General features: G+C 42.1%; 2 protein-coding genes across 10 annotated transcripts in view; one reads left to right on the top strand and one right to left on the bottom strand.

The window, feature by feature from the left end:
- The window catches only part of LOC111956711 (catenin delta-2), a 145,832-nt gene extending 140,617 nt beyond the window's left edge, over positions 1-5,215 (top strand). For 8 of the 9 annotated variants that reach the window (XM_023977244.2, XM_023977248.2, XM_023977249.2 and 5 more), the window contains 5 exons: positions 148-232; positions 854-980; positions 2,016-2,147; positions 2,320-2,396; positions 2,503-5,215. In XM_023977244.2, the coding sequence (XP_023833012.1) occupies positions 148-232; positions 854-980; positions 2,016-2,147; positions 2,320-2,396; positions 2,503-2,754 (673 nt within the window). In that variant the 3' untranslated portion in view covers positions 2,755-5,215. The remainder of the gene's footprint in view (positions 1-147; positions 233-853; positions 981-2,015; positions 2,148-2,319; positions 2,397-2,502) is intronic. The other variant, XM_023977246.2, reaches the window with a different exon arrangement.
- A 2,529-nt stretch (positions 5,216-7,744) lies between these two features.
- LOC111957077 (ankyrin repeat domain-containing protein 33B-like) lies at positions 7,745-13,964 on the bottom strand. The gene is made up of 4 exons (XM_023977802.2): positions 13,022-13,964; positions 9,991-10,120; positions 9,650-9,790; positions 7,745-9,543 (listed from the first exon to the last, which is right to left on the bottom strand). The coding sequence occupies exons 1-4, from the start codon at positions 13,472-13,474 to the stop codon at positions 8,729-8,731; spliced, it is 1,539 nt and encodes a 512-aa protein (XP_023833570.1). The 5' UTR covers positions 13,475-13,964; the 3' UTR covers positions 7,745-8,728.
- Positions 13,965-15,528: the final 1,564 nt, after the last annotated feature.

Raw genomic sequence — 15,528 nt, 5'->3', positions numbered from 1 at the left:
GTTTCCATTTAATGTTCGCTTAGTTTTTTCTGTTATTGAATTTGTGTTTTTGAATGTTTTGTGCTAGTGACCTTTCATCCAGCAGCGAGCATTCAATACCTTTAGATTAGAACATTTTGTTCTAAAGTGTAGTTTTTCTCTTCCCAGACACACACCCAAAGTGGTGAAAGCAGCCTCTCAAGTCCTCAACAGTATGTGGCAGTACAGAGACCTTCGCAGTCTCTACAAAAAGGTGTGTAATACAAAGAACTTGCTGCCACCACAAGAACTCTGCCAAAGGCGCTGTTGGAAGTTTAACGCGTTAGTCTCTGGAGTGTCCTCTTAGACATTTTTGAGTAGTTGGTTTTTAGTTTTATTAAAGGGAGAGAGAGAGAGAGGAGGTAAAGGGCAAAAATGTATGCTGTACAGCAGTTCATGCATCATGTGTGACACAGTTCAGCAAGCTCACTAAGTGTATGAATTGATAGTGAGAGTAAAGCTGGAATCCCTCTGGGCTGCAGTTTAATGAACTAAAGAATCTCTCAATGTTGACCTGAGGAGAGTAGATAAACATGCTTTAATGAAAGACAGATTAAGAATTGGAAGGTTTAAGGGCTTTGAGAGGGGGAGAAAAGAAATCAGCTGCAAGACAGGTGTTGCATGCTTTACTTTAATGGATAGCCAGTCATTATCGTAATGTTCTCCTGTTCGATTTTGCCTCATTTAAATGTGTGTATAGTTCCAACCCCATTTGTATTTGACCAGATTATCTTAGATCTTACAGTATGGTCATAGAGTATGATCCTACAGCATAGTAAGCAGTATAGATCAGTCCATTATTGTTAGTTCCCTTATGCATCTCCTTTTCCCCCAGGATGGATATTCTCAGTATCATTTTGTTGGCTCATCCTCTACAATAGAAAGAGATAGACAAAGACCATACTCTTCCTCCCGCACCCCATCCATCTCGCCTGTACGGACATCTCCCAATAATCGCTCAGGTTAGTGTATTCTATCTTTACCCCATAGTATTAAAATATTGAACATTTTTTGCAAACTCACAAGACTTTAGAGCTTTAATTGCCAGACATTCCCCCGCAAAATTGTCCATGCATTTCAGACAAAAAGAATTGGGAAGCTTAGTAATATTTCAGATTAAAGATAGGATGAATGAAGAATGAGGTGGTGTCTGCTTAGACATGGAGGTGCACAGACACTAATAAGCAACTGCCAGTTACTCACTTACCCTTTAAGATGAAAGAAGAGGAGAGGAAAGGAGGAGGATGGAGGGATGACTCGGATGACATACACCAGCAGATTTTCCTCACGGCTGGTTTGAATGCCACAGCTGTGTCTCTGTTCGTTACCACAGCAGCCTCATGGAAGAGACCTTGGGAGGCACAGTTAGCTCTGGGGGCAGTTAGGGCCAATGCAGAATACGTCTACAAACCTGAATAGTTGTCAGAATGCACTGACTGTAAGTCACTCTGGATAAGAGCATCTGCTTAATGACTAAAATGTAAATGTAAGAGGTATTGGTACTACTGTTATTAAAACCTAGAACCTGGTATTGTAGCCAGCCATTGGCTGCGTTTAATGGTGATTATAGGAGGTTCTTCTTGGACGAGAGGGTGTTTGTCGATTCCGTTCGGGACATTAAGGTTACATGGTGCTCTAATTGGAGTTTAATGAAATTCAAAGTGGAAATGCTGAACTTAATGGATCCTATTAGAAAGCAATAAACTCTCTAAGTAAAGATTTCATAGAAGAGCTATTTCTGGATGTTAGATCCCCGCTTAGTTAGGCCTATGTATTTGTTTTCATTACATGCATGTTTTCTTCATGCCGTTTTATGGCACAGTAACGTTATCTGATGATGTCATCAGCTGCTTTACTCTCAGCTTCCTTGCCTTGTATCAACAGAATGTGTCAATGTAGGAGAGTGGGAGGATTAATAATGACGAAGGGAGTCAAGTGGATGTCAAACGTCTTTTCCTGCTAATGGTGTACGTGATGTGTCATCTGTGTGTTTGCAGCAAGTGCCCCTGCCTCTCCCCGAGAGATGATCAGCCTTAAGGAGAGGAAGACAGACTACGAGTCAACGGGCACCAATGCCAGTTACCATGGCAACAAGGGTGAGCACACTTCGAGGAAAGACACCATGGCAGGTAGGAAGGAATTTCAAGGCCTCCGTCAGTTTCCTCTTCGTTTCTGGAGTCAGTGTGTTTTCATCAGATAAGGTGTACTCTAAAACCTATGTGAAGCCTTTTGGTCATTTTATAATAATCAACTTGGTAACAATGACCACATACCGTCTCTCTGTTTCTCTCCCACCTATAGTTGAAATCTCAAGTGGAACCTCAACATTGTTCCGAGGAGCCTACGTCTCTCCCAGTGATGACATCAAACACAACCAGGTAAAGAATGAAGAAATTACTTGATATTATTACAAGAGCAACACTCACTGTTAGGTACTCTCTCTCCAGTAGCAGAGTAGTGCTCTAACCTCTGTGTGTTCCATAGGTCTCTGCTCAGGGGCCCAACCCAGGCCAGGAGCCCTACCCTCCGTTCCAGAACCCTCCTGGCGTACAGTTTGAGGAGGCGTTCTACGAGGACCAGGTGCACCAGCGCCCTCCTCAGGCCACAGATTTGAACATGCACCTGGGCCTCAAGTCCACGGGCAACTATGTGGACTTCTACTCAGCATCCCGCCCCTACAGTGAACTCAACTATGAGACCAGTCACTACCCAGCCTCCCCGGACTCCTGGGTCTAGTGGACTATAGAGGAAGGACTGGTCGTCAGCAGTGTGCTGTGATGGGGGAGAGGAGCCGAGAGAGAGACTAAGACAGACAGGCCATGCATGTGCATGCATACTACAAGACATTTCTTCAGCGAGTTTAGTTTRTCCTAGAGAGAGAGGTCCCATGCCCATGTGTCTTTGAAGAAAGAGAGAGAGAGAGAGAGTCACAGAGCAGAAGGAATTGAATTAGAGTCAGAAAGAGAGAAGGAAGGAGGGAAAGATAGAAAGGAAGAAAGAAAGAGCAGGATATTGTTAGGAAACAACTCACAAAAGGCAAAAGGAAGGTATTAAATGATGGGTTCACCACCAAAAGCTTGGAGCGTTGGAGTGTGAGGAGCGGAATATCTTGGAAATGATCAGCAGTATTCTAGAAGGAAGACAACTGTAAATATGTGGTATAGTAAAGAGATTAGTATGTGAAGCACAAGAAAATGAAGTGTCATTTACACAAGCTAGAGAATAGTTGTCAGTCACAAACTCTTATTAGGTTTTAACGTACGGCTTCAACCTGTGTTGTGTGTAAGGAGTATAATCTCTGGGCAAAATAATTGCTTCTAGACTTTGTATCTTTTGATTTGTTATAATTCTTTTTTTATTTCTACTTTTTTAATCCTTAATTCTGATGTAAAGTATTTGATGTACATTACGGAGATACATGTGCATTGTGTATATTACACAATTGCCTGTGTCCCTTTCCTTATTGTCTCAGCATAATGTTAGTCTGTCTGTTACATTCTGGGGGATAATAGAGAGTACAATGTCTGCACACAAACAAACCGCTACAAGCAATGAAACATGTTTTCGCAGCAAAATGAAGGACGGATTTCAAAGTTATTGCTAATCTGATTATGTGAATTGGTGGACCTAAATGAGTTAAGCGGCTCAACAGCATCATTCCACTCCCTTGGTGCTCTTCCACTGCCTAAAACAGTTTACGGATGGACGGTAGATATACTCAAAATACTTTTTATTTCCTAAAATGCTGTGCTACATGAAAACACATTTTTTCCTCCACAAGCCTCCTAGTGAATTGTGCTCATTGTCAGTTTTTTAAAATGTGCCAAACATGGTTATATCCAAGCTGAGGGGTAATGTTGAACTTCTGTTGAAGTTTACATTCAACAGCAAGTTGTTGGTTCTAATGATGCCAGTTTGTAAATGCTTTTTTTATGTGTTTCAATGGAATAAAGCTATATATACACTGTAACAAGACTGGAACATTACCAGGGGGCGAAAATAATATCTTTGAGAGCTTAATTCCCTCCAAATATGTACAAATTAGTTGAATCTGTGTTGTAAAATAATCAATGTTTAATTAAGAAAGTCCGTTTTTTTTCTTCTTCAGAGATGGGTGGGAATTAAGTTCATGGTAGACTAAACTGTTAATAGAGTATGAATATATATTATATAAATATAAATATATACTTTTTATGTGGGGATGTGGATGTCACTTAAAGCAGCAACATTATGGAAAAGACTTGTAAAAAAAAAAAAAAAAAATACATGTAGGATTTTGTTCACCTTCATGTTCTGGTCTGCACACTAAAATGTTGACTTTGTGTAGTCATGTTGTTGCTAGGAGAAATAGGGGAGACCAGGGGCTGAATATCCACAATTTACGGAAGTTGTCACAGACCTCATAACTACAAGACAAGGTGCTAAAAGTTATATCTACAGAACTTTGTATTTTGGTGTTTACAGAATGTATTTTGCCACTTCATATCCCTAGCTTTGAATATTGAAATTGTCACAGGTGAATGTCTTTCATCACCGACTAAGAAAATGATCCCCTTTATCCTTGTTGGATTTCCTTAAACTTGTCAATGTGGTGAACAGTTATCAACAATGGAGCTGATGATCAAGTCTGTGTGTGTGTTTATCTGTCAAAGAAAAAAGTGGTCATTTTCTACAAACCCTGTAACAACCTTTCCCCAGCATGACACACGGTTTCATAGTGAGTCCTCCTTTGATCAAATGTTACAATAATGTTATGTGGCAACATAGAGAAAAATATATGACATTGCCCACTAATGCATGAACAAATCTTATTTAAGTCGATGTGAAATAAAATAGTGGTAGACTACACACTAAAACTGAATGGAGAGAGAAAAAATGTATGTTAAAAGTTGACAACGAGCTCTGGTCTCCCCTACATATCGTTTTAGAAGTTTCTAGGTTATCTTCAGATGCTTGAACAATGAATAAATGATGCAAACACCGAAATGGTTCAACATATCCTAAAACGATCCCCCTTTTCATTAGTTAGCATCTGAAAACAGACACAGTCCTTGTGAAAAGTAGGCATACCTGACAAACTGTATTGAACTATGTCAGTAACCTTTTTGTTGCTAGACAACGTGTTTTATAGAAGTGAAACTTTTTATTGCCTCAACAGATTGCAACTGCTACAACAATATAAACTGACCATCTAAGAGTCACTGTTTTGGGGGTTGTTTGTTCGTTAGCAAAAACTCTTTGTGTGGTCTGTCTGTGCTCACTGTGTTCGAAAACCTTTGCTTCAGCCAGAATAATGATGTTTACTCCTCTACATCAATATGTGTATATAGTTAAGTAACAGAGAAAATATTTTGATTCTTTGAAGTAACCGAACTCAACTCAAATATAAAGTTTGATCTGCAATCACATTGTGGGAGAGACACGGTTGTGGATGAGACACGGTTGTGGATGAGACACGGTTGTGGATGAGACAATGCCCTGTGTGTCTGAATGGTGATTTGATGAGGTGACGTTCCAGATTCAGAACATAGTGTTTCCTAAACTTCCCCTGTAACCAAGGGAGACAGACCGGTGTAACACGCTGGAATTTAAAAAAAGTGAGATTTTAATTAACATTCCAATCAGACACTTCCCAAATTATTTCAGTGCAGTGAACTTATTTTGCTAATGGAATGTGACTGTTAAGAAGTCAAAACCACCGTACAAAGCTCCTAGCTTTGTTTTGTAGCTTGCATTCTGCAAATTCAAAATTACACCAATATTTATTAGACGTGCCGACAGTTACAGTAGCATGTTACAGTTACTTTGAGAGTATTTTTTTTATTTTTTATAAAGAATTTGTTTTCTTATTCCAATCCGCATTTTCCTATTCCCAAGGTTTAGTGAAGAGTTTCAAGCCAATCAAAATCTGGTAGAAATCCTCCACAGCCAGCTCAGCCAGGGGACTGAGGGCAGCAGACTGATTGAGGGGTGTCCTTACAGTTTCTCTCTAAATGTTTTCTCTGTGACATTGAGTGGAGGTAATGCTGACAGCTCTGTGTGAGCTGCAGCCTTGTGAAATTACCACTGTGATAGGTGTTAATTGCCATGCTGCTGGCCTAGTTGGGTAATGCTAAATCCGAGTTTACCATCCATCCATTGTCGTGCCACTGTGGCACCCATCAGAAATGTGTGGCATGGCCTCTCTCTGTCATCTGCCTTAGGATCATCACAGCTCCCAAAACTGCACTCTAAAAGCTAAGAACATAGATTATGAATGGATGAATGAAGGCACAAGAAAGCCTATGCTGTTTCTGTGAAAATGCTAACATTTTTCATCARTGTGCCAGATACAGCATTAGTGTATCTGAAAAGAAGCGATCTATACTTTAGAATGTAAGCGATGGAATATTCCATTGTATCCCTTTAATTTTTAATTGCTTCGCTAATCCTGGGAGAATCCATCATTCTGAGGCCTGTGTGCTGGGAAGGAGCATACGGTATGTAGCCTGACTGTATGTCAATGTCAACAGTTTGGACCAGTCTGCAGTGCCCTCTAGTGGGTATCTTGGGGACAACTCTCCTCATGCAGGTCAGGTCTGCCATTTTACTCGGCAAGGCCTAGTCACGGATAGAACAGATATTTCCCAGGATGTATGAATGTGATGCATCCGCTTGGCTTTTCCACTCACTACCAAACATGGTAGTGAAAGGAAGCCCAGTGGGCGGCAGTGGGTTAAGATTGAACGAGATGGATTTTGGCCGACATTCTGCTAATTTTCTCATCGATGAAACATTTGATATCAATACAGTTTTCTGTTCCCAAAACTAGAACTCATACGAACAGAGTGGACTAAGTTTTGTAGACTTTACCCCTTGCCAAAGTTTTTTTTTGTATCATTGTTTAGAAGGAGCGCAAAGGCGATTTGAGTTATTGCACACGCGCACTTTACAGACTAGGCGTTCCCTAATGGAAACGCGCCAATGGGATCTCGCTAGCTCGTGCTTGGCCTTGCTCGTTCAGCCCACTATGACTCATTTGTTCCCATTTGAAACGTTGGGCTGTGGTCTATCTTGGTTTAGTTTTACATGTCTTTGGTCTAGTATTGTTTTACACTCTTTACCACAGCCACAAAGTCAGCATTGGCTTTATCTAAACGTTCATTTATCTAAATGATAATAATAAAAAGGTAATTTTAGTTCATTTAAGGTGAGGTTTGGGCATAAAGTTAGCAGTGTGATTAAGGTTAGAGTTAGGTTTAAAATCACATTTTAAGAAGATACATTTTAGAAATAGGCGGGGTTTATGACTTTTTGGCTGTGGTAACTAGTGACGACCCTAGTACTACTGCGATGCACACTGCAGATACAGACACCGATGCAACTAAGCAGAAATGTGCTCAAGATACTGACCCATGAATTTGATATTAGTTTGGAACAGTAAACGAAATGTTTAATTTTCTCTCTTCTTCAATGTGAAAATGCTAACATTATGTAATGTTGTGATTATGCAAATATGTGATGCTGCAGAGAATGTAGAGCAGTTATATAATCACCTGGACCATTTTCAATATTCACTGATATTCCTGTGGAGGGGCAGCGAATCCTGTGGTGGATTGCCTTTGTGACATAGACAAGGAGCATTGTTTTACGTAATATAGCCTTCTGCTGACTGATAGGAAGCCAAATAGTTTTAGCCGACTGTTAGAGACCTACATCACCTATTCATTGCATTGAGTTAATCTTGAGTCACCTTTTTAATTGTCCAGTCAAACGGTCAATTTGCATTCTTCCAGCTGAATCTACCTGAATGAGTACCGACTGGGCAAGCTGACAGAGGCTCATTTGGCACCGGAACATCCCACTCCACATCGCTCAGTGTTCTGTTGGCATAGCTTTAACAGCCCTTGCTGTGTTCTTTTAATGGATAATTCCCCACCTGTCCTGCTATATCTGTATTGTGCAATCACATTACCCTGCAGAATATGGTTTTGCTCCTTCAGTGTTACAGTAGAAATTGCCATAGCCCTCCTTATATCTATTCATGATCACATCACTATTTTGTACAAATATTTATGACAGCTTCAAATGGGGGGGTGTGGACTAGATACATAAAGTGCAATCATTTCTAAATGGTAAAAAAGATATGTATGAAAATACCCTCAAATTAAAGCTAACATTCTGTTCCAAAATGCTGGAGTATATATAGGGGAGTGTACGTACATGTATCCTTTATTAACAGTTGAGGAAACATCCAACTGATTAGTGTACTGTCTGCTTTGAGAATATCCTTAACATTCAGATAAACCTAAATATGCAGTAGGTGTCAGTATTTTGGGGGGATGTCTGACTGAAACGTTGACACAATAAACAATGTGCAGAGGTAATATTGTGTTAGCGTGAGTTATCCTTTTACAATGGAAATATCAAACATAGTCATAATCTGAAGAATGCATACAAAAATAAATCTGGATCAAAGTTCAAGTATTAATTCCTCACAGTGAGTGCACAGTTCAAGCCAAGTGTTCCCATCCCAACACAGAGTACCCAAATGTAGGACAGGAAGACATGGTGCTCCATGGCTACAGTATAATCTAGTAGCAAAGTCCCTCAAATCTCGAATGCAGGTGATCACTTCAACTCTTCAGCTCAGAACCAATTGTAATAAAAGGTTGGCTCACCTCCCAAGGCTCCTGACATTTCTTTGCCCTCTCCTCATAGCTCAATTCTTTCACCGCCTCCTCACTGTGGGAAAACGTCTCTGCTTCTCCTCCTCCTCTTGCCTCCTCCTCTCCTCCTTAGCCTGTTTGTACCTCCACTTGGGGAGCTGGAGGAGCGCAGGGTCCTTGCTCTTCCTTCTCTTCTCGGAGGCGGGCCCCGAGGGGGCCTTGCACAGCCTCACCTTGGGGATCACAATGCCCGGCCTGACGCTGCTCCTCCTCATCATGTTCAGGGGCAGCAAGCTGGCACGCCTCAGGGCAGACGTACCGGCCACCGCAACCTCCTGCAACATTTGGGTCTGCAAGCTGGCCCTCCGGTCTGTCTTCTTAGGAACCAACTGCACCCGGGAGTTATTGAACAGCTTCTTGTAGTTGTTGATCCGGTCGGGGCCCAGGCACTTCAGCTCGTCCACTCGCTGCTTCCTGAGGATCTCCGGTACAGCATAGCGCCGCTTCCCAATGCAGGGCGGGCTTCTCAGGGCCACGGTGTGGCAGGCGGTGGCGATCAATGGGCTGGACAGGGCGGTGGTGATGCGCACCATGTAGTCCATCACACCGTCGTCCACAGGGTCCGTCTTCATGCGGAGGGAGAACCTACAGCAGGCCTTGTCTGCTACCTTCTGCCAGCAGTTCTTGGGTTCCTGGCGTTGGGCCACCAGCTCCTGCAGCATGGGCCACTCCAGCTTGTAGGATTCACAGAACTGCTCGGCACACGGCTGGGCCATCAGACGCATCATCAGGTAGGCCGTCTCGTAGCGGCATGTGAACAAAGCCCACTCCCTGGAGGTCATCTTGCGCCCGTAGTCCCTCGCCTCCACGTCCGCTCCTTTTATAGGGAATACACAGATAGAGAAAGGCAGTCCAGCAACAAAATAAAGACAATGAAAACATTGTAAAAAATTACATAGAAATACTAAATATTTTAGCTCTACCTGACAACATGAGCAAACGAACAACATCTGCCCTCCCTTGCATGGCTGCCTTCATCATAGCTGTGAATCCATGGCAGTTCCTACGCTCTAGGTCCAGGTTGGAGAAGTAGTTGATCAAGTAGCTGGATATCATAATGTGACCTGGCATTAAAAAATAAACCAAATGTGTTATTCACAACGAACCACGTGGAATTATACTCATTGTTTCCAGATCAATACATCTGTTTGCTTAATCTGTCTGTTTTCATTGAGAATAATCATATTTGTGTTGACACATTCCCAAAATATACTGTACTAGGAACCAACAAACCTTCAACTTTGAAACATCTGTGGATTCTTACCTGCTTGAGCAGCTGTCATGAGGGCTGTATTCCCCTCGTTGTCTTGCCAGTTGACATCGATGTGGGGACACTGAGAGAGCGCTATGACCACATCCACCCAGCCCATGTAACAGGCTACTATCAGCCCATTCTGAAAAACACAAACCACGTGCAAAGGTCAGTGACATATCTCTCTTTTTGGATGACAACAATGTATGTTTACTGCCCTTAAGGTAAATCTGTTGACGCACAGTGTTGTACTGTTCAACTCTAACATTTGACCTTGCACATAAGGTATAGTACGTCACACAACTACCGGTACGCCACTTGTCTACATTAGATCTCAAAGTTCAGGCGTGACTGCTGCTAGTGCTTACAAATGACGATGTAGCTAACTAAGGACACAAGGCAAGCTCACCAACCCAAGACTCTGCCACTGTTACACTCCCTGGAGCCTTATGGTCTTAAGGCCGTGGTCTCAGTGCTCATTATGCAACCACGGTTGTTTCACATGGTCAATTGGATCAATAGCTCTGCTCTTTGAGGCACATTAACAGCTAGTCTAGTTCTAGGTGTGTGGTGTTAGAATTGTGTTGACACGGTAGAATAGAAACTATCTATCAAAATAAACAAATGCTTGGAGCAACACTGATAAACGTATATGCTTGGAGGGTGACTTATAGCCAGAGACGCCAACCGATAGGCCTAATGATCGTCAACCGACAGGCCTAATGATCCCCAACGGACAGGCCTAATGATCCCCAATGGACAGGCCTAATGATCCCCAACTGACAGGCCTAATGATCCCCAACGGACAGGCCTAATGATCCCCAACGGACAGGCCTAATGATCCCCAATGGACAGGCCTAATGATCCCCAACCATCAGGCCTAATGATCCCCAACGGACAGGCCTAATGATCCCCAAATGACAGGCCTAATGATCCAATGAACAGGCCTAATGATCCCAAATGGCAGCCTAATGATCCCCAATGGACAGGCCTAATGATTCCCAACGGACAGGCCTAATGATCCAACGACAGGCTAATGATCCCAACTGGACAGGCTAATGATCCCAACCATCAGGCCTAATGATCCCCAACGGACAGGCCTAATGATCCCCAACTGGACAGGCCTAATGATCCCCAACTGACAGGCCTAATGATCCTCCAACCATCAGACCTAATGATCCCAACTGACAGGCCTAATGATCCCAACGGACAGGCCTAATGATCCCAATGGACAGGCTAATGATCCCCAACTGACAGGCCTAATGATCCCCAACACAGGCTAAGATCCCCAACGGACAGGCCTAATGATCCCCAACTGACCAGGCCTAATGATTCCCAAATGACAGGCCTAATGATCCCCAACCATCAGGCCTAATGATCCCCAACTGACAGGCCTAATGATCCCCAACTGACAGGCCTAATGATCCCCAACTGACAGGCCTAATGATCCCCAACCGACAGGCCTAATGATCCCCAAGGGAATTCCAAGTTAAGTCTCAGCTAATAGTCTTTCTGGAGCTTTCTGAACCATCTGCCTGCTGCTGCCTACAGTACTAATCACAGTCCACCAGCCCTATGGTAAGATAGCATAATGACGTATAGGGAACAGTATACAAGGGTGGCTCAGTGACCCAGTTTATGGATTTGTGGAAATGCCCAGTCACCAAGGCTACTGTCCAACGAATCACGATTAAGCCATCTGAAGAAAACTCCTTAGAAAATGTGTACCGTAAACAAAGAATTTTGCCCACTAATCATGAAAACCTGAAGGATCAGCAGAGCTTCCAGTATTCTCACTGCTTATGGCTTCCATATTCAACTCTAAGGTAAAGGTCTGAGGTAGGCCTATACCAAAGCTTTGGGACCAAAGAGGAATTATAACTGAAAGATTCCATATTCAACACCCCATCTATAAACAACCCATGAGAGAACATCATCTGTCTGAGTCAATTGGAAAAAAGACAAGTACAGTTTTAGATTTGCCAAAGTAAGGTAAAGACTCTGCTCAAACAGTCCGCATTCAGTGTTTGATTTAAAAATACTGCTGTGTGTGTGTTTGTTAACATCTATACAAACACACATTAGGGCTCATGTCATGCCAGTGTAGGATGTAACGTGAAACAACTGAGGACATTTGCATTTATCCATCCAGACACGTACCGTTACTGTAGGTGTAGCATGACAGCAGACTTCTCCACGTATTTATACTGTATTAGTCTGTCTCTTCACAACGTGTTGAAGGGATTTAAAAGGTCAGTGGGTAAGCCTTGTTTCTCAGCTTGATCAGATGCTGAGGAAAATCACGGAACTACTCTCTATGGAATCTACATGCAACACCTTTTGAACATAATGCGCAATAGTAGTCACTGAATGTGTAGGCTGCTATGTTATATCCCTAGTATTATTGCTTTACCACTGATGAGGATACAGCAGTGAGAAACACAACCAAAATTGCATTAGGCCTAACCCCAATGTCTACCTGTTGCGTACCCATGATGGTCATTAATGGTCTGGAGAATAGGGGATTTGAAGCACCAACCCTTTCTTAGTATTGTCCTGCTGCACCCTGATATCTTGGGTGAACCTTTTAAAAGCTCAGCCGTGATTACGAGCTGCTTCAACGCCATCTCAAAATGCAATCCCCCCCCCCCCATCTGTTCCAGGGCTTAACCAACTGCTCTGAGTATTCCTCTGATATTGTCACTGTCCACAGAAATGGCACAGTTTGGATGTCTAGTACAAATTCAGATACAGGAGCAAAAAGCCTAAAATGTGTGCTGTCTTTCATATCAAATCAACATAAAGCTTATTCCTGATCTTGTGGAAACCGGCTTTACAAAGATCTATATTCCAATGTCCATACTAGCATACCACCTAGAAAGCATTATACATTGCTTAATTCTAAGTAGGATGTTTGTGTGGACATTGAAACAGAGACCATGTTATAAGTTTGTACAGTTGGCCTTTACTTGATAATATGGACATACTCTAAATCACAGAGAACATTGACTAGTTAATCTCTTTAATGACAATGCAAACATACTCTGTTGTTCTTATCTGTTTCTCTCACTTCCTCCTCTGTCACCCCTTGCCTTATCATAATCTTCACTATGATGGAATTGTTATTGGAGCAGGCCATGAAGAAAGACAGAGGTTCCGGGGTGACTGGGCTGGGAGTCCTGTATTTGAGAGACTCATCAGGTGGATAGAAGGAGTCATCAGAGGCGATACTCCTGGTATCCTCTGGCCGATCTGGCAATGTGTCAAAGTCAAACTCTTCAAATTCCTGATAGACATCATCGTCGTCGTCATCATAATAGTTGTTATCCTCATTGTCTCCCACATTAGGATCCTCATTTTTGTCGCCTGCAACCGCCTCCAACTCCTCATTTATGGGACCCCTGACGGCCCCCGCCTGGCCTCCAGAGATCCCATTCTGCTGAACTTTTAACAACGTCCCTCCACCTCCACCTGAGTCCTCTATGATCAGCACCATTTAACTCCCGGGTTAGAATCCACCACAACAACAAGAACAAGGCACCAAAATCCCAATCTCATCTGACCAATTCTCTCTCATTCAAAGTGTAAATACTTAGCTAGGTCTTGTTGAAAAAGCAGAAGTCAGTATGATCCCTAACTGGAACATGATCTCACATTTGTTCTGGTTCAAAAGCCACTTGAGGAGGATGTCTCAGAATGTCCCCTTTAATCCATCAATAAAGCTTGTTCTCTGAAGTATTAGAAGGACATTAAAGACTTTGTCATCCTCAAAGGATCCTCTTGTTCTCATCAGCTCTTCATTTGCCTTCTGTATTTCTCACTTTCCAAATGGCAACAGCCAACAATGGTGTGACAGCTTGAGAATTCATCTCTTCAATGCATTTGTTGCCAAAGTTGTCCCACAAAATGCTGTTGAACAAAAGGCACTTTATTATTTTAGATAGCGTCTACGTCCTGCTGTGCTGATACCCTAATCTTCAATTCCACTGCTGTAAATCATTTTGTTTCCTTATACCGATGTGGAAGAGAAGAATTGTCTAAACTGACGCTACTTAATCCCTTTAATCAGTCCTCACGCTCTCTCTCTCCCTCTCTCTCCCTATCCTCCTCTCTCACTTTTTCTCTCTCTGCTCTCTCTCTCTTTCTCTCTCTCCCAAAATGCATAGTTGAACAAACACAGAAGTCTTGAATGATAAAAGTACAGATTTAGTAGGTTAGTATTGACTTTTCTCGGTCTGCATAGCTAAAGCTCAATTTACAGATTATTTAGAATTTGTACAACCACATATCTTTGATTTTGTGCAACCACATCAACTACATTTTCATTGCATTCCTGTCTTATGATATACTGGTTTTGCGTCATATTCAATACCCATACCCTAAATCTGGTCCCTACAGTAACGTGGGGATTCCCCATAAAAGTGACTTCATGACATTACCTCCTTACCTCCCACCCCCACTAGTTGTGCAACATTTGTCCATGACCCTAATCTATGGTTGGCTGTGGCTGCTGTTAGATCTGTTTTAACTGACTGGTAATTGGATTCAGTAAAAATAACATGGCCTCTTACATTCGTTTTTTCCCCCCTCATTTTCCTTCACAGTGTATAGCTACACTTCTTGCCACTAATTCACATTATTTTGGTTGTTGATTGATATTATTTTAGAAGCAGCTAAAGTCTTGGGTGTAGCTTGGATGTGTCAGTTTTACGATGCACCTTTTGACAGTGCGGTTCCCACGCTTGTCTGAGCTCCATAGTCTTAGTGATTTGTACTGTATGTGATCATGTGGGTGGCAAAAACAGCCCTCTTAAAAGTCTCTTCTGTTCATTGCTCCTCACACATGCCTATCCACTCTATTACACAGTGATAATTCTAACAATCAAACTCAAGATCTCAGTATAATGAGAAAATTAGATGTAAAAAATAATGGCAAGTTCAAATGCTGGATTTACAGATTGTTCTGGGGGGGGGGGGCTATGCAAATTCAGCTGCAATCTACAGATCTTGAAATGATTGATTGCTTACTGTGTATGGTAGACCCTGGTCCTGATCTTAATTAAACAATACATAATTTCCGTAGTTGATTCCTTAGTTGATGCTGTCAACTGAAGAAGGCCTCTGAAGTAGGCCCCTGAACTGGTAAGCCTTTAGCAATATGTTGTATGTCAGGTCAATGCTAAACTACTTATGAGTGTAACACTTAATTCCCAATATCAAATCAGTACACAATTAAAACCAGGCAACCCTGATCTGCTATGTAGTAAATAGTGTAGTAGGGCCTTATGCAAAATAATGTAGTAACGTTAATGTATTAACATTCAAATAAGTGGCTGTTATAATAAGATTAAAAACACTTATGAGGCGTAAATAATTAACAAAAAGATCAGATCCGCTTAGGGCATGGTATTAATGTATTAATTACACTTTGCTGTGTATCAATATATCCAGTCACAACAAAGATACAGGCGTCCTTCCTAACTCAGTTGCCAGAGAGGAGTTTGTTATCAGGAAGGACAAGGGAGTTTTTTAGGATAAAATAAACCTGAA

Source organism: Salvelinus sp. IW2-2015, linkage group LG32 (assembly GCF_002910315.2).
Source record: "Salvelinus sp. IW2-2015 linkage group LG32, ASM291031v2, whole genome shotgun sequence".
Taxonomy (NCBI): Eukaryota; Metazoa; Chordata; class Actinopteri; order Salmoniformes; family Salmonidae; genus Salvelinus; species Salvelinus sp. IW2-2015.
The sequence above is the reverse complement of the archived record's forward strand: the minus strand, read 5'-3'. Positions and strand labels throughout refer to the sequence as shown.

What these genes read in the sequence shown, in the direction of transcription:
- LOC111957077 (XM_023977802.2), bottom strand. Translation starts at nt 13,474, where the DNA reads ATGGTGCTGATCATAGAGGACTCAGGTGGAGGTGGAGGGACGTTGTTA. An exon ending in AAACAGATAAGAACAACAGA is followed by an intron (nt 10,121 to 13,021) that starts GTATGTTTGCAT and finishes TGTGTTTTTCAG; the next exon opens with AATGGGCTGATAGTAGCCTG. An exon ending in CATGACAGCTGCTCAAGCAG is followed by an intron (nt 9,791 to 9,990) that starts GTAAGAATCCAC and finishes TTTTAATGCCAG; the next exon opens with GTCACATTATGATATCCAGC.